A 24,835-nucleotide genomic window follows, 5' to 3' on the forward strand; every position below is an offset into this window, starting at 1 on the left:
TCTGGGACAACACTTCATGTACATGCATTAAACATTGGTTTTCCTACTGTTGGGAGTTCACATGCTTATCTGGGACAACACTTCATGTACATGCATTAAACATGGTTTTCCTACTGTTGGGAGTTCACATGCTTATCTGGGACAACACTTCATGTACATGCATTAAACATGGTTTTCCTACTGTTGGGAGTTCACATGCTTATCTGGGACAACACTTCATGTACATGCATTAAACATGGTTTTCCTACTGTTGGGAGTTCACATGCTTATCTGGGACAACACTTCATGTACATGCATTAAACATGGTTTTCCTACTGTTGGGAGTTCACATGCTTATCTGGGACAACACTTCATGTACATGCATTAAACATGGTTTTCCTACTGTTGGGAGTTCACATGCTTATCTGGGACAAACACTTCATGTACATGCATTAAACATGGTTTTCCTACTGTTGGGAGTTCACATGCTTATCTGGGACACACTTCATGTACATGCATTAAACATGGTTTTCCTACTGTTGGGAGTTCACATGCTTATCTGGGACAACACTTCATGTACATGCATTAAACATTGGTTTCCTACTGTTGGAGTTCACATGCTTATCTGGGACAACACTTCATGTACATGCATTAAACATGGTTTTCCTACTGTTGGAGTTCACATGCTTATCTGGGACAACACTTCATGTACATGCATTAAACATGGTTTCCTACTGTTGGGAGTTCACATGCTTATCTGGGACAACACTTCATGTACATGCATTAAACATGGTTTTCCTACTGTTGGGAGTTCACATGCTTATCTGGGACAACACTTCATGTACATGCATTAAACATGGTTTTTCCTACTGTTTGGGAGTTCACATGCTTATCTGGGACAACACTTCATGTACATGCATTAAACATGGTTTTCCTACTGTTGGGAGTTCACATGCTTATCTGGGACAACACTTCATGTACATGCATTAAACATGGTTTTCCTACTGTTGGGAGTTCACATGCTTATCTGGGACAACACTTCATGTACATGCATTAAACAGTGGTTTTCCTACTGTTGGGAGTTCACATGCTTATCTGGGACAACACTTCATGTACATGCATTAAACGTGGTTTTCCTACTGTTGGGAGTTCACATGCTTATCTGTGACAACACTTCATGTACATGCATTAAACTATGGTTTTCCTACTGTTGGGAGTTCACATGCTTATCTGGGACAACACTTCATGTACATGCATTAAACATGGTTTTCCTACTGTTGGGAGTTCACATGCTTATCTGGGACAACACTTCATGTACATGCATTAAACATGGTTTTCCTACTGTTGGGAGTTCACATGCTTATCTGGGACAACACTTCATGTACATGCATTAAACAGTGGTTTTCCTACTGTTGGGAGTTCACATGCTTATCTGGGACAACACTTCATGTACATGCATTAAACATGGTTTTCCTACTGTTGGGAGTTCACATGCTTATCTGGGACAACACTTCATGTACATGCATTAAACATGGTTTTCCTACTGTTGGGAGTTCACATGCTATCTGGGACAACACTTCATGTACATGCATTAAACATGGTTTTCCTACTGTTGGAGTTCACATGCTTATCTGGGACAACACTTCATGTACATGCATTAAACATGGTTTTCCTACTGTTGGGAGTTCACATGCTTATCTGGGACAACACTTCATGTACATGCATTAAACATGGTTTTCCTACTGTTGGGAGTTCACATGCTTATCTGGGACAACACTTCATGTACATGCATTAAACTGGTTTTCCTACTGTTGGGAGTTCACATGCTTATCTGGGACAACACTTCATGTACATGCATTAAACATGGTTTTCCTACTGTTGGGAGTTCACATGCTTATCTGGGACAACACTTCATGTACATGCATTAAACATGGTTTTCCTACTGTTGGGAGTTCACATGCTTATCTGGGACAACACTTCATGTACATGCATTAAACATGGTTTTCCTACTGTTGGGAGTTCACATGCTTATCTGGGACAACACTTCATGTACATGCATTAAACATGGTTTTCCTACTGTTGGGAGTTCACATGCTTATCTGGGACAACACTTCATGTACATGCATTAAACGTGGTTTTCCTACTGTTGGGAGTTCACATGCTTATCTGGGACAACACTTCATGTACATGCATTAAACATGGTTTTCCTACTGTTGGGAGTTCACATGCTTATCTGGGACAACACTTCATGTACATGCATTAAACATGGTTTTCCTACTGTTGGGAGTTCACATGCTTATCTGGGACAACACTTCATGTACATGCATTAAACATGGTTTTCCTACTGTTGGGAGTTCACATGCTTATCTGGGACAACACTTCATGTACATGCATTAAACATGGTTTTCCTACTGTTGGGAGTTCACATGCTTATCTGGGACAACACTTCATGTACATGCATTAAACATGGTTTTCCTACTGTTGGGAGTTCACATGCTTATCTGGGACAACACTTCATGTACATGCATTAAACATGGTTTTCCTACTGTTGGGAGTTCACATGCTTATCTGGGACAACACTTCATGTACATGCATTAAACATGGTTTTCCTACTGTTGGGAGTTCACATGCTTATCTGGGACAACACTTCATGTACATGCATTAACATGGTTTTCCTACTGTTGGGAGTTCACATGCTTATCTGGGACAACACTTCATGTACATGCATTAAACATGGTTTTCCTACTGTTGGGAGTTCACATGCTTATCTGGGACAACACTTCATGTACATGCATTAAACATGGTTTTCCTACTGTTGGGAGTTCACATGCTTATCTGGGACAACACTTCATGTACATGCATTAAACATGGTTTTCCTACTGTTGGGAGTTCACATGCTTATCTGGGACAACACTTCATGTACATGCATTAAACATGGTTTTCCTACTGTTGGGAGTTCACATGCTTATCTGGGACAACACTTCATGTACATGCATTAAACAGTGGTTTTCCTACTGTTGGGAGTTCACATGCTTATCTGGGACAACACTTCATGTACATGCATTAAACATGGTTTTCCTACTGTTGGGAGTTCACATGCTTATCTGGGACAACACTTCATGTACATGCATTAAACATGGTTTTCCTACTGTTTGGAGTTCACATGCTTATCTGGGACAACACTTCATGTACATGCATTAAACATGGTTTTCCTACTGTTGGGAGTTCACATGCTTATCTGGGACAACACTTCATGTACATGCATTAAACATGGTTTTCCTACTGTTGGGAGTTCACATGCTTATCTGGGACAACACTTCATGTACATGCATTAAACATGGTTTTCCTACTGTTGGGAGTTCACATGCTTATCTGGGACAACACTTCATGTACATGCATTAAACATGGTTTTCCTACTGTTGGGAGTTCACATGCTTATCTGGGACAACACTTCATGTACATGCATTAAACATGGTTTTCCTACTGTTGGGAGTTCACATGCTTATCTGGGACAACACTTCATGTACATGCATTAAACATGGTTTTCCTACTGTTGGGAGTTCACATGCTTATCTGGGACAACACTTCATGTACATGCATTAAACATGGTTTTCCTACTGTTGGGAGTTCACATGCTTATCTGGGACAACACTTCATGTACATGCATTAAACATGGTTTTCCTACTGTTGGAGTTCACATGCTTATCTGGGACAACACTTCATGTACATGCATTAAACATGGTTTTCCTACTGTTGGGAGTTCACATGCTTATCTGGGACAACACTTCATGTACATGCATTAAACATGGTTTTCCTACTGTTGGGAGTTCACATGCTTATCTGGGACAACACTTCATGTACATGCATTAAACATGGTTTTCCTACTGTTTGGGAGTTCACATGCTTATCTGGGACAACACTTCATGTACATGCATTAAACATGGTTTTCCTACTGTTGGGAGTTCACATGCTTATCTGGGACAACACTTCATGTACATGCATTAAACATGGTTTTCCTACTGTTGGGAGTTCACATGCTTATCTGGGACAACACTTCATGTACATGCATTAAACATGGTTTTCCTACTGTTGGGAGTTCACATGCTTATCTGGGACAACACTTCATGTACATGCATTAAACATGGTTTTCCTACTGTTGGGAGTTCACATGCTTATCTGGGACAACACTTCATGTACATGCATTAAACATGGTTTTCCTACTGTTGGGAGTTCACATGCTTATCTGGGACAACACTTCATGTACATGCATTAAACATGGTTTCCTACTGTTGGGAGTTCACATGCTTATCTGGGACAACACTTCATGTACATGCATTAAACATGGTTTTCCTACTGTTGGGAGTTCACATGCTTATCTGGGACAACACTTCATGTACATGCATTAAACAGTGGTTTTCCTACTGTTGGGAGTTCACATGCTTATCTGGGACAACACTTCATGTACATGCATTAAACATGGTTTTCCTACTGTTGGAGTTCACATGCTTATCTGGGACAACACTTCATGTACATGCATTAAACATGGTTTTCCTACTGTTGGGAGTTCACATGCTTATCTGGGACAACACTTCATGTACATGCATTAAACATGGTTTTCCTACTGTTGGGAGTTCACATGCTTATCTGGGACAACACTTCATGTACATGCATTAAACATGGTTTTCCTACTGTTTGGAGTTCACATGCTTATCTGGGACAACACTTCATGTACATGCATTAAACATGGTTTTCCTACTGTTGGAGTTCACATGCTTATCTGGGACAACACTTCATGTACATGCATTAAACATGGTTTTCCTACTGTTGGGAGTTCACATGCTTATCTGGGACAACACTTCATGTACATGCATTAAACATGGTTTTCCTACTGTTGGGAGTTCACATGCTTATCTGGGACAACACTTCATGTACATGCATTAAACATGGTTTTCCTACTGTTGGGAGTTCACATGCTTATCTGGGACAACACTTCATGTACATGCATTAAACATGGTTTTCCTACTGTTGGGAGTTCACATGCTTATCTGGGACAACACTTCATGTACATGCATTAAACATGGTTTTCCTACTGTTGGGAGTTTCACATGCTTATCTGGGACAACACTTCATGTACATGCATTAAACAGTGGTTTTCCTACTGTTGGGAGTTCACATGCTTATCTGGGACAACACTTCATGTACATGCATTAAACTATGGTTTTCCTACTGTTGGGAGTTCACATGCTTATCTGGGACAACACTTCATGTACATGCATTAAACATGGTTTTCCTACTGTTGGGAGTTCACATGCTTATCTGGGACAACACTTCATGTACATGCATTAAACATGGTTTTCCTACTGTTGGGAGTTCACATGCTTATCTGGGACAACACTTCATGTACATGCATTAAACATGGTTTTCCTACTGTTGGGAGTTCACATGCTTATCTGGACAACACTTCATGTACATGCATTAAACGTGGTTTTCCTACTGTTGGGAATTTACATGCTTATCTGGGACAACACTTCATGTACATGCACTAAACGTGGTTTTCCTACTGTGGCGAGTTCACATGCTTATCTGTGACAACACTTCATGTACATGCATTAAATATGGTTTTCCTACTGTTGGGAGTTCACATGCTTATCTGGGACAACACTTCATGTACATGCATTAAACATGGTTTTCCTACTGTTTGGAGTTAACATGCTTATCTGGGACAACACTTCATGTACATGCATTAAACATGGTTTTCCTACTGTTGGGAGTTCACATGTTTATCTGGGACAACACTTCATGTACATGCATTAAACGTGGTTTTCCTACTGTTGGGAGTTCACATGCTTATCCGGGACAAACACTTCATGTACATGCATTAAACATGGTTTTCCTACTGTTGGGAGTTTACATGCTTATCTGGGACAACACTTCATGTACATGCATTAAACATGGTTTTCCTACTGTTGGGAGTTCACATGCTTATCTGGGACAACACTTCATGTACATGCATTAAACACGGTTTTCCTACTGTTGGGAGTTCACATGCTTATCTGGGACAACACTTCATGTACATGCATTAAACATGGTTTTCCTACTGTTGGGAGTTCACATGCTTATCTGGGACAACACTTCATGTACATGCATTAAACGTGGTTTTCCTACTGTTGGGAGTTCACATGCTTATCTGGGACAGCACTTCATGTACATGCATTAAACATGGTTTTCCTACTGTTGGGAGTTCACATGCTTATCTGGGACAACACTTCATGTACATGCATTAAACATGGTTTTCCTACTGTTGGGAGTTCACATGTTTATCTGGGACAACACTTCATGTACATGCATTAAACATGGTTTTCCTACTGTTGGGAGTTCACGTGCTTATCTGGGACAACACTTCATGTACATTCATTAACGTGGTTTTCCTACTGTTGGGAGTTCACATGCTTATCTGTGACAACACTTCATGTACATGCATTAAATGTGGTTTTCCTACTGTTGGGAGTTCACATGCTTATCTGGGACAAACACTTCATGTACATGCATTAAACGTGGTTTTCCTACTGTTGGGAGTTTACATGCTTATCTGGGACAACACTTCATGTACATGCATTAAACGTGGTTTTCCTACTGTGGCGAGTTCACATGCTTATCTGTGACAACACTTCATGTACATGCATTAAATATGGTTTTCCTACTGTTGGGAGTTCACATGCTTATCTGGGACAACACTTCATGTACATGCATTAAACATGGTTTTCCTACTGTTGGGAGTTCACATGCTTATCTGGGACAACACTTCATGTACATGCATTAAACATGGTTTTCCTACTGTTGGGAGTTCACATGCTTATCTGGGACAACACTTCATGTACATGCATTAAACATGGTTTTCCTACTGTTGGGAGTTCACATGCTTATCTGTGACAACACTTCATGTACATGCATTAAACGTGGTTTTCCTACTGTTGGGAATTACATGCTTATCTGGGACAACACTTCATGTACATGCACTAAACGTGGTTTTCCTACTGTGGCGAGTTCACATGCTTATCTGTGACAACACTTCATGTACATGCATTAAATATGGTTTTCCTACTGTTGGGAGTTCACATGCTTATCTGGGACAACACTTCATGTACATGCATTAAACATGGTTTTCCTACTGTTTGGAGTTAACATGCTTATCTGGGACAACACTTCATGTACATGCATTAAACATGGTTTTCCTACTGTTGGGAGTTCACATGTTTATCTGGGACAACACTTCATGTACATGCATTAAACGTGGTTTTCCTACTGTTGGGAGTTCACATGCTTATCCGGGACAACACTTCATGTACATGCATTAAACATGGTTTTCCTACTGTTGGGAGTTTACATGCTTATCTGGGACAACACTTCATGTACATGCATTAAACATGGTTTTCCTACTGTTGGGAGTTCACATGCTTATCTGGGACAACACTTCATGTACATGCATTAAACACGGTTTTCCTACTGTTGGGAGTTCACATGCTTATCTGGGACAACACTTCATGTACATGCATTAAACATGGTTTTCCTACTGTTGGGAGTTCACATGCTTATCTGGGACAACACTTCATGTACATGCATTAAACGTGGTTTTCCTACTGTTGGGAGTTCACATGTTTATCTGGGACAACACTTCATGTACATGCATTAAACATGGTTTTCCTACTGTTGGGAGTTCACATGCTTATCTGGGACAACACTTCATGTACATGCATTAAACATGGTTTTCCTACTGTTGGGAGTTCACATGCTTATCTGGGACAACACTTCATGTACATGCATTAAACATGGTTTTCCTACTGTTGGGAGTTCACATGTTTATCTGGGACAACACTTCATGTACATGCATTAAACGTGGTTTTCCTACTGTTGGGAGTTCACATGCTTATCCGGGACAACACTTCATGTACATGCATTAAACATGGTTTTCCTACTGTTAAGAGTTCACATGCTTATCTGGGACAACACTTCATGTACATGCATTAAACATGGTTTTCCTACTGTTGGGAGTTCACATGCTTATCTGGGACAACACTTCATGCACATGCATTAAACATGGTTTTCCTACTGTTGGAAGTTCACATCCTTATCTGGGACAACACTTCATGTACATGCATTAAACATGGTTTTCCTACTGTTTGGAGTTCACATGCTTATCTGGGACAACACTTCATGTACATGCATTAAACACGGTTTTCCTACTGTTGGGAGTTCACATGCTTATCTGGGACAACACTTCATGTACATGCATTAAACATGGTTTTCCTACTGTTGGGAGTTCACATGCTTATCTGGGACAACACTTCATGTACATGCATTAAACATGGTTTTCCTACTGTTTGGAGTTCACATGCTTATCCGGGACAACACTTCATGTACATGCATTAAACATGGTTTTCCTACTGTTGGGAGTTCACATGCTTATCCGGGACAACACTGCATGTACATGCATTAAACATGGTTTTCCTACTGTTGGGAGTTCACATGCTTATCTGGGACAACACTTCATGTACATGCATTAAACATGGTTTTCCTACTGTTGGGAGTTCACATGCTTATCTGGGACAACACTTCATGTACATGCATTAAACATGGTTTTCCTACTGTTGGGAGTTCACATGCTTATCTGGGACAACACTTCATGTACATGCATTAAACATGGTTTTCCTACTGTTGGGAGTTCACGTGCTTATCTGGGACAACACTTCATGTACATGCATTAAACGTGGTTTTCCTACTGTTGGGAGTTCACATGCTTATCTGTGACAACACTTCATGTACATGCATTAAACGTGGTTTTCCTACTGTTGGGAGTTCACATGCTTATCTGTGACAACACTTCATGTACATGCATTAAACGTGGTTTTCCTACTGTTGGGAGTTTACATGCTTATCTGGGACAACACTTCATGTACATGCATTAAACGTGGTTTTCCTACTGTGGCGAGTTCACATGCTTATCTGTGACAACACTTCATGTACATGCATTAAATATGGTTTTCCTACTGTTGGGAGTTCACATGCTTATCTGGGACAACACTTCATGTACATGCATTAAACGTGGTTTTCCTACTGTTTGGAGTTCACATGCTTATCTGGGACAACACTTCATGTACATGCATTAAACATGGTTTTCCTACTGTTTGGAGTTCACATGCTTATTTGGGACAGCACTTCATGTACATGCATTAAACATGGTTTTCCTACTGTTAAGAGTTCACATGCTTATCTGGGACAACACTTCATGTACATGCATTAAACGTGGGTTTCCTACTGTTTGGAGTTCACATGCTTATCTGGGACAACACTTCATGTACATGCATTAAACATGGTTTTCCTACTGTTTGGAGTTCACATGCTTATCTGGGACAGCACTTCATGTACATGCATTAAACATGGTTTTCCTACTGTTGGGAGTTCACATGCTTATCTGGGACAACACTTCATGTACATGCATTAAACATGGTTTTCCTACTGTTGGGAGTTCACATGTTTATCTGGGACAACACTTCATGTACATGCATTAAACATGGTTTTCCTACTGTTGGGAGTTCACGTGCTTATCTGGGACAACACTTCATGTACATTCATTAAACGTGGTTTTCCTACTGTTGGGAGTTCACATGCTTATCTGTGACAACACTTCATGTACATGCATTAAATGTGGTTTTCCTACTGTTGGGAGTTCACATGCTTATCTGGGACAACACTTCATGTACATGCATTAAACGTGGTTTTCCTACTGTTGGGAGTTTACATGCTTATCTGGGACAACACTTCATGTACATGCATTAAACGTGGTTTTCCTACTGTGGCGAGTTCACATGCTTATCTGTGACAACACTTCATGTACATGCATTAAATATGGTTTTCCTACTGTTGGGAGTTCACATGCTTATCTGGGACAACACTTCATGTACATGCATTAAACATGGTTTTCCTACTGTTGGGAGTTCACATGCTTATCTGGGACAACACTTCATGTACATGCATTAAACATGGTTTTCCTACTGTTGGGAGTTCACATGCTTATCTGGGACAACACTTCATGTACATGCATTAAACATGGTTTTCCTACTGTTGGGAGTTCACATGCTTATCTGTGACAACACTTCATGTACATGCATTAAACGTGGTTTTCCTACTGTTGGGAATTTACATGCTTATCTGGGACAACACTTCATGTACATGCACTAAACGTGGTTTTCCTACTGTGGCGAGTTCACATGCTTATCTGTGACAACACTTCATGTACATGCATTAAATATGGTTTTCCTACTGTTGGGAGTTCACATGCTTATCTGGGACAACACTTCATGTACATGCATTAAACATGGTTTTCCTACTGTTTGGAGTTAACATGCTTATCTGGGACAACACTTCATGTACATGCATTAAACATGGTTTTCCTACTGTTGGGAGTTCACATGTTTATCTGGGACAACACTTCATGTACATGCATTAAACGTGGTTTTCCTACTGTTGGGAGTTCACATGCTTATCCGGGACAACACTTCATGTACATGCATTAAACATGGTTTTCCTACTGTTGGGAGTTTACATGCTTATCTGGGACAACACTTCATGTACATGCATTAAACATGGTTTTCCTACTGTTGGGAGTTCACATGCTTATCTGGGACAACACTTCATGTACATGCATTAAACACGGTTTTCCTACTGTTGGGAGTTCACATGCTTATCTGGGACAACACTTCATGTACATGCATTAAACATGGTTTTCCTACTGTTGGGAGTTCACATGCTTATCTGGGACAACACTTCATGTACATGCATTAAACGTGGTTTTCCTACTGTTGGGAGTTCACATGCTTATCTGGGACAGCACTTCATGTACATGCATTAAACATGGTTTTCCTACTGTTGGGAGTTCACATGCTTATCTGGGACAACACTTCATGTACATGCATTAAACATGGTTTTCCTACTGTTGGGAGTTCACATGTTTATCTGGGACAACACTTCATGTACATGCATTAAACATGGTTTTCCTACTGTTGGGAGTTCACGTGCTTATCTGGGACAACACTTCATGTACATTCATTAAACGTGGTTTTCCTACTGTTGGGAGTTCACATGCTTATCTGTGACAACACTTCATGTACATGCATTAAATGTGGTTTTCCTACTGTTGGGAGTTCACATGCTTATCTGGGACAACACTTCATGTACATGCATTAAACGTGGTTTTCCTACTGTTGGGAGTTTACATGCTTATCTGGGACAACACTTCATGTACATGCATTAAACGTGGTTTTCCTACTGTGGCGAGTTCACATGTTTATCTGTGACAACACTTCATGTACATGCATTAAATATGGTTTTCCTACTGTTGGGAGTTCACATGCTTATCTGGGACAACACTTCATGTACATGCATTAAACATGGTTTTCCTACTGTTGGGAGTTCACATGCTTATCTGGGACAACACTTCATGTACATGCATTAAACATGGTTTTCCTACTGTTGGGAGTTCACATGCTTATCTGGGACAACACTTCATGTACATGCATTAAACATGGTTTTCCTACTGTTGGGAGTTCACATGCTTATCTGTGACAACACTTCATGTACATGCATTAAACGTGGTTTTCCTACTGTTGGGAATTTACATGCTTATCTGGGACAACACTTCATGTACATGCACTAAACGTGGTTTTCCTACTGTGGCGAGTTCACATGCTTATCTGTGACAACACTTCATGTACATGCATTAAATATGGTTTTCCTACTGTTGGGAGTTCACATGCTTATCTGGGACAACACTTCATGTACATGCATTAAACATGGTTTTCCTACTGTTTGGAGTTAACATGCTTATCTGGGACAACACTTCATGTACATGCATTAAACATGGTTTTCCTACTGTTGGGAGTTCACATGTTTATCTGGGACAACACTTCATGTACATGCATTAAACGTGGTTTTCCTACTGTTGGGAGTTCACATGCTTATCCGGGACAACACTTCATGTACATGCATTAAACATGGTTTTCCTACTGTTGGGAGTTTACATGCTTATCTGGGACAACACTTCATGTACATGCATTAAACATGGTTTTCCTACTGTTGGGAGTTCACATGCTTATCTGGGACAACACTTCATGTACATGCATTAAACACGGTTTTCCTACTGTTGGGAGTTCACATGCTTATCTGGGACAACACTTCATGTACATGCATTAAACATGGTTTTCCTACTGTTGGGAGTTCACATGCTTATCTGGGACAACACTTCATGTACATGCATTAAACGTGGTTTTCCTACTGTTGGGAGTTCACATGTTTATCTGGGACAACACTTCATGTACATGCATTAAACATGGTTTTCCTACTGTTGGGAGTTCACATGCTTATCTGGGACAACACTTCATGTACATGCATTAAACATGGTTTTCCTACTGTTGGGAGTTCACATGCTTATCTGGGACAACACTTCATGTACATGCATTAAACATGGTTTTCCTACTGTTGGGAGTTCACATGTTTATCTGGGACAACACTTCATGTACATGCATTAAACGTGGTTTTCCTACTGTTGGGAGTTCACATGCTTATCCGGGACAACACTTCATGTACATGCATTAAACATGGTTTTCCTACTGTTAAGAGTTCACATGCTTATCTGGGACAACACTTCATGTACATGCATTAAACATGGTTTTCCTACTGTTGGGAGTTCACATGCTTATCTGGGATAACACTTCATGCACATGCATTAAACATGGTTTTCCTACTGTTGGAAGTTCACATCCTTATCTGGGACAACACTTCATGTACATGCATTAAACATGGTTTTCCTACTGTTTGGAGTTCACATGCTTATCTGGGACAACACTTCATGTACATGCATTAAACACGGTTTTCCTACTGTTGGGAGTTCACATGCTTATCTGGGACAACACTTCATGTACATGCATTAAACATGGTTTTCCTACTGTTGGGAGTTCACATGCTTATCTGGGACAACACTTCATGTACATGCATTAAACATGGTTTTCCTACTGTTTGGAGTTCACATGCTTATCGACGACAACACTTCATGTACATGCATTAAACATGGTTTTCCTACTGTTGGGAGTTCACATGCTTATCCGGGACAACACTGCATGTACATGCATTAAACATGGTTTTCCTACTGTTGGGAGTTCACATGCTTATCTGGGACAACACTTCATGTACATGCATTAAACATGGTTTTCCTACTGTTGGGAGTTCACATGCTTATCTGGGACAACACTTCATGTACATGCATTAAACATGGTTTTCCTACTGTTGGGAGTTCACATGCTTATCTGGGACAACACTTCATGTACATGCATTAAACATGGTTTTCCTACTGTTGGGAGTTCACGTGCTTATCTGGGACAACACTTCATGTACATGCATTAAACGTGGTTTTCCTACTGTTGGGAGTTCACATGCTTATCTGTGACAACACTTCATGTACATGCATTAAACGTGGTTTTCCTACTGTTGGGAGTTCACATGCTTATCTGTGACAACACTTCATGTACATGCATTAAACGTGGTTTTCCTACTGTTGGGAGTTTACATGCTTATCTGGGACAACACTTCATGTACATGCATTAAACGTGGTTTTCCTACTGTGGCGAGTTCACATGCTTATCTGTGACAACACTTCATGTACATGCATTAAATATGGTTTTCCTACTGTTGGGAGTTCACATGCTTATCTGGGACAACACTTCATGTACATGCATTAAACGTGGTTTTCCTACTGTTGGGAGTTCACATGCTTATCTGGGACAACACTTCATGTACATGCATTAAACATGGTTTTCCTACTGTTTGGAGTTCACATGCTTATCTGGGACAGCACTTCATGTACATGCATTAAACATGGTTTTCCTACTGTTAAGAGTTCACATGCTTATCTGGGACAACACTTCATGTACATGCATTAAACGTGGTTTTCCTACTGTTTGGAGTTCACATGCTTATCTGGGACAACACTTCATGTACATGCATTAAACATGGTTTTCCTACTGTTTGGAGTTCACATGCTTATCTGGGACAGCACTTCATGTACATGCATTAAACATGGTTTTCCTACTGTTGGGAGTTCACATGCTTATCTGGGACAACACTTCATGTACATGCATTAAACATGGTTTTCCTACTGTTGGGAGTTCACATGTTTATCTGGGACAACACTTCATGTACATGCATTAAACATGGTTTTCCTACTGTTGGGAGTTCACGTGCTTATCTGGGACAACACTTCATGTACATGCATTAAACGTGGTTTTCCTACTGTTGGGAGTTCACATGCTTATCTGTGACAACACTTCATGTACATGCATTAAACGTGGTTTTCCTACTGTTGGGAGTTCACATGCTTATCTGGGACAACACTTCATGTACATGCATTAAACGTGGTTTTCCTACTGTTGGGAGTTTACATGCTTATCTGGGACAACACTTCATGTACATGCATTAAACGTGGTTTTCCTACTGTGGCGAGTTCACATGCTTATCTGTGACAACACTTCATGTACATGCATTAAATATGGTTTTCCTACTGTTGGGAGTTCACATGCTTATCTGGGACAACACTTCATGTACATGCATTAAACATGGTTTTCCTACTGTTGGGAGTTTCACATGCTTATCTGGGACAACACTTCATGTACATGCATTAAACATGGTTTTCCTACTGTTTGGAGTTCACATGTTTATCTGGGACAACACTTCATGTACATGCATTAAACATGGTTTTCCTACTGTTCGGAGTTCACATGCTTATCTGGGACAACACTTCATGTACATGCATTAAACATGGTTTTCCTACTGTTGGCGAGTTCACATGCTTATCTGGGACAACACTTCATGTACATGCTATTAAACATGGTTTTCCTACTGTTGGGAGTTCACATGCTTATCTGGGACAACACTTCATGTACATGCATAAACATGGTTTTTCCTACTGTTGGGAGTTCACATGCTTATCTGTGACAACACTTCATGTACATGCATTTTAAACGTGGTTTTCCTACTGTTGGGAATTTACATGCTTATCTGGGACAAACACTTCATGTACATGCACTAAACGTGGTTTTCCTACTGTGGCGAGTTCACATGCTTATCTGTGACAACACTTCATGTACATGCATTAAATATGGTTTCCTACTGTTGGGAGTTCACATGCTTATCTGGGACAACACTTCATGTACATGCATTAAACATGGTTTTCCTACTGTTGGGAGTAACATGCTTATCTGGGACAACACTTCATGTACATGCATTAAACATGGTTTTCCTACTGTTGGGAGTTCACATGTTTATCTGGGACAACACTTCATGTACATGCATTAAACGTGGTTTTCCTACTGTTGGGAGTTCACATGCTTATCCGGGACAACACTTCATGTACATGCATTAAACATGGTTTTCCTACTGTTGGGAGTTTACATGCTTATCTGGGACAACACTTCATGTACATGCATTAAACATGGTTTTCCTACTGTTGGGAGTTCACATGCTTATCTGGGACAACACTTCATGCACATGCATTAAACATGGTTTTCCTACTGTTGGGAGTTCACATGCTTATCTGGGACAACACTTCATGTACATGCATTAAACATGGTTTTCCTACTGTTTGGAGTTCACATGCTTATCCGGGACAACACTTCATGTACATGCATTAAACATGGTTTTCCTACTGTTGGGAGTTCACATGCTTATCCGGGACAACACTGCATGTACATGCATTAAACATGGTTTTCCTACTGTTGGGAGTTTACATGCTTATCTGTGACAACACTTCATGTACATGCATTAAACATGGTTTTCCTACTGTTGGGAGTTTACATGCTTATCTGTGACAACACTTCATGTACATGCATTAAACGTGGTTTTCCTACTGTTGGGAGTTCACATGCTTATCTGTGACAACACTTCATGTACATGCATTAAACGTGGTTTTCCTACTGTTGGGAGTTTACATGCTTATCTGGGACAACACTTCATGTACATGCATTAAAGGTGGTTTTCCTACTGTGGCGAGTTCACATGCTTATCTGTGACAACACTTCATGTACATGCATTAAATATGGTTTTCCTACTGTTGGGAGTTCACATGCTTATCTGGGACAACACTTCATGTACATGCATTAAACATGGTTTTCCTACTGTTGGGAGTTCACATGCTTATCTGGGACAACACTTCATGTACATGCATTAAACATGGTTTTCCTACTGTTGGGAGTTCACATGCTTATCTGGGACAACACTTCATGTACATGCATTAAACATGGTTTTCCTACTGTTGGGAGTTCACATGTTTATCTGGGACAACACTTCATGTACATGCATTAAACATGGTTTTCCTACTGTTTGGAGTTCACATGCTTATCTGGGACAACACTTCATGTACATGCATTAAACATGGTTTTCCTACTGTTTGGAGTTCACATGCTTATCTGGGACAACACTTCATGTACATGCATTAAACATGGTTTTCCTACTGTTGGGAGTTCACATGTTTATCTGGGACAACACTTCATGTACATGCATTAAACATGGTTTTCCTACTGTTTGGAGTTCACATGCTTATCTGGGACAACACTTCATGTACATGCATTAAACATGGTTTTCCTACTGTTGGGAGTTCACATGCTTATCTGGGACAACACTTCATGTACATGCATTAAACATGGTTTTCCTACTGTTGGGAGTTCACATGTTTATCTGGGACAACACTTCATGTACATGCATTAAACATGGTTTTCCTACTGTTGGGAGTTCACATGTTTATCTGGGACAACACTTCATGTACATGCATTAAACATGGTTTTCCTACTGTTGGGAGTTCACATGCTTATCTGGGACAACACTTCATGTACATGCAATGGTTTTCCTACTGTTGGGAGTTCACATGCTTATCTGGGACAACACTTCATGTACATGCATTAAACATGATTTTCCTACTGTTGGGAGTTCACATGCTTATCTGGGACAACACTTCATGTACATGCATTAAACATGGTTTTCCTACTGTTGGGAGTTCACATGCTTATCTGGGACAACACTTCATGTACACGCATTAAACATGGTTTTCCTACTGTTGGGAGTTCACATGCTTATCCGGGTCAACACTTCATGTACATGCATTAAACATGGTTTTCCTACTGTTGGGAGTTCACATGCTTATCCGGGACAACACTTCATGTACATGCATTAAACATGGTTTTCCTACTGTTGGGAGTTCACATGCTTATCTGTGACAACACTTCATGTACATGCATTAAACGTGGTTTTTCCAGAGCACGGCCTATATTTTTGTTATTTGTGTTGTAGGTAACTTTGGAGACCGCTACTTTGGCACTGACTTCACGGCTGACAGACAAGAACCACCAATGGCATCTTGACAATGCCTACCTGCCACATTGTGCATCTGACAACACACCTTCATTATCATCATCATCAAGCAATTCTAGATAATCGATATAATAAAATATTATTTAATACCTAGTTGATGTAATTACTTATAGGAGCTATGATTGTTTTGCAATTTTTCACATAATTTGATTATAATAAACGTGGAAAATATTTCAAACATCATTTCTGCGTATCATCACTGAATATTAACTTTGAACTTTATGTTTTGCAAATTAATTAAAATTAGCCTCGCTCTAGGAACACAGGGCTTAATCAACTTGCATAAAGTGTCATCCCAGATAAGCCTGTGCTGTCTGCACAGGCTAATCAGCAGTGACACTTTCCCCTTATTTGTATTTTTTGTAAACAGGAAATCTGTTCTTAACAAAATTCCAGCATAAGCTGAAAGTGTCAGCCCTGTTTAACCTGTGGAAACTGCGCAGGCTAATCAGGGACTACACTTTACGCACAGGCATTAAGCCCTGTTTTCCAGAGTGAGACTAAAATCTTATTTATGGGATTCAACTGTTTTATCAAGTCATTATTTGCCCTGGAATGCTTAACAAGATATTATGTTTTTTATTTTCTGTACCTACAAGGCTATGTGCATAATGTGTAGATGTGTAGGTTTGAGTTAAAGCTAACAATATATTATTGTTCTTAAATATTGTTGTATCATTTTGAGGTAATCATTTAATATTGAAGATGTGTTACATAAAGTTTATCTAAAAATGTGTTCAGTAATCAAATGTCTTTTTTCAAGAAATTTCACATAAGTCAACTAAACAATGATATTTTTATAATTTTACAGAGATTTGTGTTTGACTGTGGGTTGTCAATTATTTTATCCTCCTGGTATGTCCAGGTTTCTTTTAAATTAATAATTTAATCCAAAGAAAATGTTCATGAATCGTTTCTGTTGTCTTAATGTCATAATAATTTGAAATGTAACCAAGGAATTCTGTAATCAGGTAATTGTCATGTTAATATGTCAATAATAATTTTTTGCTATTTAAAAAATTCAGAATGTGTAAAAGCCAATTTTTTATGCTCCCCCAAAATTTATTTTGGGGGGAGCATATAGTCGCCGCTTCGTCTGTCCGTGTGTGTGTGTGTCCGTCCGTCTTTGCACAATTTTTACCCGGGCTATTTCTCAGCAACTAATGACCGGAATTAAATGAAACTTTATGGGAAGCTTCACTACCAAAAGGAGATGTGCATATTATCAGCGGGTTCTGGTTGGATGAGTTATGGCCCTTTGAAATTTTCTATAAAAAAATTCTTGTCCCCCCAACTACTGTGCCCTCAAGACGTCTCCTTTTATCTGAATATATAGTGCAATATTGTGACAAAAAAACCTTTGGGGAGCATCACCCATCTCCGACGGTTTCATGTTTGTTAAAAATATGTTCCAAATTCTGAACAAATATCAGCCACTCTGGGACAAATGCACTCTTAAATGCATAAAGTGTAGTACCAGACTAGCCTGTGAAGTGCACGCACACACAGGTTAATCAGGGAATACATTTTCCGCTTTTATGGAATTTTTGATTTAAAGGAAGTCTCTTCTAAACAAATATCCAGTCCAGGCAGAAAGTGTCAGCCATGATTAGCCTGTGCCTCAGTCAATAATACATGCTAGTATTTACCTTTTTATCAGTGTATATTATAGTATTATAGCAAAGTATTATCATTAGGTGAGTAAACGAAACAAATGATACAAAACTATGTACTTTGGGTGACCAGGGACGTATTCTCACCATCATTTAAACTTTAAATTGTCACTGTTGTATTGTACGCTTTGCATCAACAATGTGACACATTGTCATCCCAGATTGCCTTTGCTATTACACATTAACTGTTCACTCATTGCTTTTTCAGACTCCATTAAATGGTATCCCATCGTGTATAACATTATGATGAATATCACAAATATCTTCATTTGGGTCATTTGTTAGTATACCCTAAACATGAATTATTCTGAACAAACATCAGACGAGTCATTCCTTTAATGTAGAACATGCTCAAGTGTGAACTGTTCTTGCTTCGAAAATGTTGTATGAAACCAATTATTTACATAAACGCATCTAGATTTTTGCAAATTAATTTTGATTTGTATGAATACATTTTTCTTAAGAATGGAAATCCATGATTGTAAAGGGCTTAAAAGTATAAGGGTTGTTACTCTTCAGTATTTACAGAGTAATAATTAGCCTTTGTTTTATGATCATTTTGATTGCATTTCTTCATCAGTATAAAAGGGCTTTGGAATGTACTTCATGTTATGTTAGAGATCTTGCAGAGGAAGTTGAATTACACTTTCTTCTTTATAAACATGTCTTTGTTAGCATTTATTGTTAATTGCAACAATCTCATTCATTTAAATTCATTTATTCTGGAAAAATTGGATTTATTAAATGTTCCATTCATCACAAATTTTAACCTTTTTTCTATCAAAATGTGTTAAAATATCTCTTATTTTAGTTTAGTGCAATTTAAGCTATTTATATGGTGTTTTAACAGTAATCAAAGTGTGTAAAATATGTTTTAAGTGTTTTCATTTGTAATGTCATAATTACCGTGCCTGTTTTTAACACAGAATAGGTTATAAGAGGCATTTTTATAACACATATTTAAGGTTTACAGTATCGTTTAGCTTAATTTTGAACTGTCTGTATAATTTTGACTGACTTTGAAAGAAACCTGTTATGTTATAACCATTGCCCAATATCGATTTCCAAAGTGTGCAACGTGATGTGTTTTTTTTCCAAAATTATTTTGTAAATATTTTCCAGTGTGTTTTGAATGAAAAAATGTGATATTTCTTCTCTTTCCAATGATGTACCAGCATAATAAATGGAAGCTAACACAATTTATATTTTTATTGTTGGGCTTTTGTCATGGTAACCAAAAATTGTAAGAAAATACTGTTGAATTGATAATATGTGTACTGCTGCAAGTAGCAATAGTGTTATTAATTATTTTATCATAATGTTAATTGTGCGAATTTTATGGTAAATTATATTTTTATATTACAAGATATACTGGAAGATTTTGTATGTGATAATTAAATTCGATTTTAAGTGTTGTAATATTAATTTCAGCTAAAGTTCTGTTGATTGAGTATGCTGTTGGTATTGTGTGAGATTGACTCCAAAAATGTATGATCCAGTATGCGAAAACCAAATCGATCAACACTTACGTCTTTCGGCCATCTTGACAACATGTTGAATCTCAGTGAATTGATGTCATTTTACATTTTCCTGATTTGATTGTTAAACCACAGCAACCTCACAAGGTGTGAATGATTAATAAGATGAATGAATGTTCAACACTTGTTTATTAAAGAACACCCTCTGAAAATCAGATAGCCTCTAAAAGGTTTAATACAAATAACGGTATATTTTGATCTTTCTAACAAGTGGGTTTGATGTGATCTAAATTGTTTGATAATGAGTATCATATACATTTTACTGGAATCAGATTTTTGTTTGTAAGCAAATAAAACAGATTTTTTGTCACAATGTCAAGCATATATTGTCACATAACTTATGGATTTAGAAATATATGTTAATGAATGAGTGAAGCATTTGTAAAACATAAACATTTAAACAGGAAGCTGTTAATTCTGCTGTTCATAATATGCTGTAGTTGTTTAATTTTATGTAAGGTATATACTTGTATAATTAAATCCAACTTATGGACAAAATGCAGATGTCCAACATCATAACATCAAGCCTGATTGTTTAAAAACATTTCTAATAGGTATGTGTTTTTGATGTGTGCCATTGCCTTAGGTTTAGTTAATTTGGAAATCAAGGTAACTTGTTGTTCTACTGAATGTCACTTTATGTAAATCTACTTGTGGGTGTTGTTTGAATGCAAATCTTCTATGAAATGTTTAAGAAATTTTGAAAAATGCTCTAAGGTCCTAACTGAAAAGCCACTGTCTTTCAAATTGTTGTTCATTGTCATGTGTCCCACGGAAGATTTTATTGGTCATAATCATATTTTATATTAATGCGGTATAACATCATAATGTTTCTTGTGATTTTCAGACACAGTTTGTTGCTGTTAATTTATATAAAGCAACATGGTGGTATCACATTCAAATTACTGTAAAATTATAGGCTAGTATCTTTTTATGCCCCCGGATCGAATGATCGGGGGTATATTGTTTTTTGCCTGTCTCTCTGTCATTGTCTGTCTGTCTGTCATTGTATGTGTAAAAAAACTTTAAACTTGGGCATAACTTTTGCAATATTGAAGATACCAACTTGATATTTGGCATGCATGTGTATCTCATGGAGCTGCACATTTTGAGTGGTGAAAGGTCATGGTCATCCTTCAAGGTCAAATATATGGCTTTAAAGCGGTGTAGTAGGAGGCTTGGTGTTTCACAGCTCTTGTTTGTATGTGTTATAATCCTACATGTATATATCCATCATCTATCACAAATATAACTGCCAGCTACTCTCCTTGATTCTCTTCTAAGCATGAAGTTATCATTTTGGTTGTTAATCAATAAAATTTACATTGTGGTTTAATTGTTGAAATCAGTTCATGTTTGTGTTAGGTTCACATAATTGGTTGCCAATAATTTTCATAAGCAATAATGTGTATATCAACATAGCTGTATTTTTTTGCATCTGTTTTGTTTAAAAAACAAATAACTAGATTGTGGAAAGCAATGATTTTAATAGCATTTTATTAATTTATTATAAATCCATCTATACATCTAGAACTGTATTGCTATACATCTTTATTTTTTGGTTGCACTTGTATCATTCATAAGATGATTTACAATGTATTGTTTGTTTAATGTCATTTGTAATATGTTTATGTTTAATACGTATTTGATTTTCAAGAATTGAGAATGTTTTTATTACAAATAAAAAAACTGTTTCAAGTTGTAATCACAATTATTATAACCTAAATGATTTTTATGCCCCCCTTCGAAGAAGAGGGGGTATATTGTTTTGCTTATGTCGGTCCGTATGTCTGACCGTCCATCCACCAGATGGTTTCCGAATGATAACTCAAGAACGCTTAGGCCTAGGATCATGAAACTTCATAGATACATTGATCATGACTCGCAGATGACCCCTATTGATTTTGAGGTCAAAGGTCAAGGTCACGGTGACCCAAAATAGTAAAATGGTTTCTGGATGATTACTCAAGAACGCTTATGCCAAGGTTCATGAAACTTCATAGGTACATTAATAATGACTCCCTATTTATTTTCAGGTCACTCGGTCAAAGGTCAAGGTCACGGTGACCCGAAATAGTAAAATGGTTTCCGGATGATTACTCAAGAACGATTATGCCTAGGATCGTGAAACTTCATAGGTACATTGATCATGACTCGCAGATGACCCTCAATGATTTTCAGGTCAAAGGTCAAGGTTACGGTGACTCGACTTAAAAAAACGGTTTTCGGATGATTACTCAAGAACGCTTACGCCTAGGATCATGAAACATCATAGGTATATTGATCATGACTCGCAGATGACCCCTATTGACTTTCAGGTCACTAGGTCAAAGGTCACGGTGACTTGACACAGTAAAATGGTTTCCGGATGATAACACAAGAAAGCTTACGCCTAGGATCATGAAACTTAATAGGTACATTGATCATGACTCGGAGATGACCCCTATTGATTTTCCGGTCACTAGGTCAAAGGTCAAGGTCACAGTGCCAAACGTATTCACACAATGGCTGCCACTACAAATGACAGCCCATATGGGGGACATGCATGTTTTACAAACAGCCCTTGTTTTCATAAATATATTATAAGCATCACTTAATTGTTCTTCTTATTAGAAAAAAGCAGTTGATTTATATGTTTCTGTCTTACAAGTTAAAAGTAGTTTTTCGATATTAGACTTCATTTCAATATTATATTTTACTACTTGTTTGTATAGAAGTATTTTCTGTAAATAACGTTCATTAGATGATTTCTATGTGCCTGTTCAATACATTGTGTAAATAGTGTCATTCTAGTTTTATATAGTAGTGCGTAATATAAGGAATATTATCAAACAATTATTTTAAGTAGTTGTGTAATTAATGGTAGTTCTATCATTTGATGATATCAGTTTATAAATACATGTTCTTATTTGAGCAATATCTTCCCAGTCATCTGTGCAATTATTATTCTACCACAGTCGCACAGGCATGCACATTAGTTTGAGAAGGGAGCTTACCATGGGTTATTATCCGGATATCCCAATGGATGTTTAAAGTGACGTCAATTTGATTGTCCGCGCACTGTTTATGAATGAAGACGAGGCAATTTGATTTTCATTGTTGTGGTGATGAGGAAAAGTGAAGGACATTCGATTAATGTAATTCTCATTTATTACCTTTAAATCACGGGTAACTTATTAATGAAATCATGTTAGAATTGAAATAATTGATGGGTAACAGTTGGTTATTGCGGAAATAATAAACGGTATGTCGTTCAGATGCTTGTTATCAAACTACTCGGGCTACGCCCTCATGCTTTAATTTCTACGCATCAGAACTCCATACCGTTGGTTATTACCGCAATAACCAACTGGTACCCGTCGATTACTTCTTAATTAAATGTTAATGTTAACTAATGTATTAAAGCACATTTTATCTTTACTCCAACCTTGCAACTACCCAGGCAATTTTTTCATTGTCACTATATAATCTTTAGAGTGATTTAATTGAAATGCACAACATGTGAAAATACCAATGCAATAATTTCTTAATTTGCCAAGTGTTTCAGTGTGTCAAAAAATACACATGTAACATTACTTTAGTACAGTGTAATAATTCTTCATATTTAAATAATTGCTTTGTGTTCTAATGTTTCCACATACATGGCAGTACAGTGATATTTAAGTTGATGTTGTCTACACGTTGATGATAAAAGATATTTTTGCATTTAAAGATGTTCAGGGTGATAGTTTATTAATTTACTCTAGGGTTTTCTTTATTTTACATGGTTTTATCATTGCCCTATGAAATACTATGATTGTACATACATGTATATCAATATATCAAGGTGTCATTTTATGCCTGAATGCGCATGTATACATATGTTATACAAGGTTGTCATGTAAAACAGGCTTTGATGCTTATGGGTCTCAATAAAATACGAGAACATTCGAGTTCTGTTAAAGAGTTTTGACTCTTCTTTATTCGGCAATGAAGCGACGGAACCAAAGTTCCCTACATATACCCTATGCCCTTTGATCAATGATCAAGTGATAACGGAATATACAGAGTTGGTTTCGATATTAGCCTCAGTTTGACTTCAGTATTGTGATTTATTGTTGACCACCAAGTGGTAGGTCTAATTTTATCGCCTCGGAAAAAGTGGCTTAAAGCATGTGCATAAATGATAAAGAGTCGTCC

The 24,835-nt window shown here is 37.9% G+C and overlaps 1 protein-coding gene across 1 annotated transcript in view; it reads left to right on the forward strand.

Annotated features, from left to right (window-relative positions):
- LOC127842898 (uridine-cytidine kinase-like 1) overlaps positions 1-24,586 on the forward strand; it is a 119,358-nt gene extending 94,772 nt beyond the window's left edge. Inside the window, exon 13 of the mRNA XM_052372708.1 lies at positions 17,365-24,586. Coding sequence (XP_052228668.1) covers positions 17,365-17,435 — 71 coding nt within the window. The 3' untranslated portion in view covers positions 17,436-24,586. The remainder of the gene's footprint in view (positions 1-17,364) is intronic.
- The last annotated feature ends 249 nt before the right edge of the window (positions 24,587-24,835 follow it).

The sequence above is a fragment of the Dreissena polymorpha genome, chromosome 8 (genome assembly GCF_020536995.1).
Source record: "Dreissena polymorpha isolate Duluth1 chromosome 8, UMN_Dpol_1.0, whole genome shotgun sequence".
Taxonomy (NCBI): domain Eukaryota; kingdom Metazoa; phylum Mollusca; class Bivalvia; order Myida; family Dreissenidae; genus Dreissena; species Dreissena polymorpha.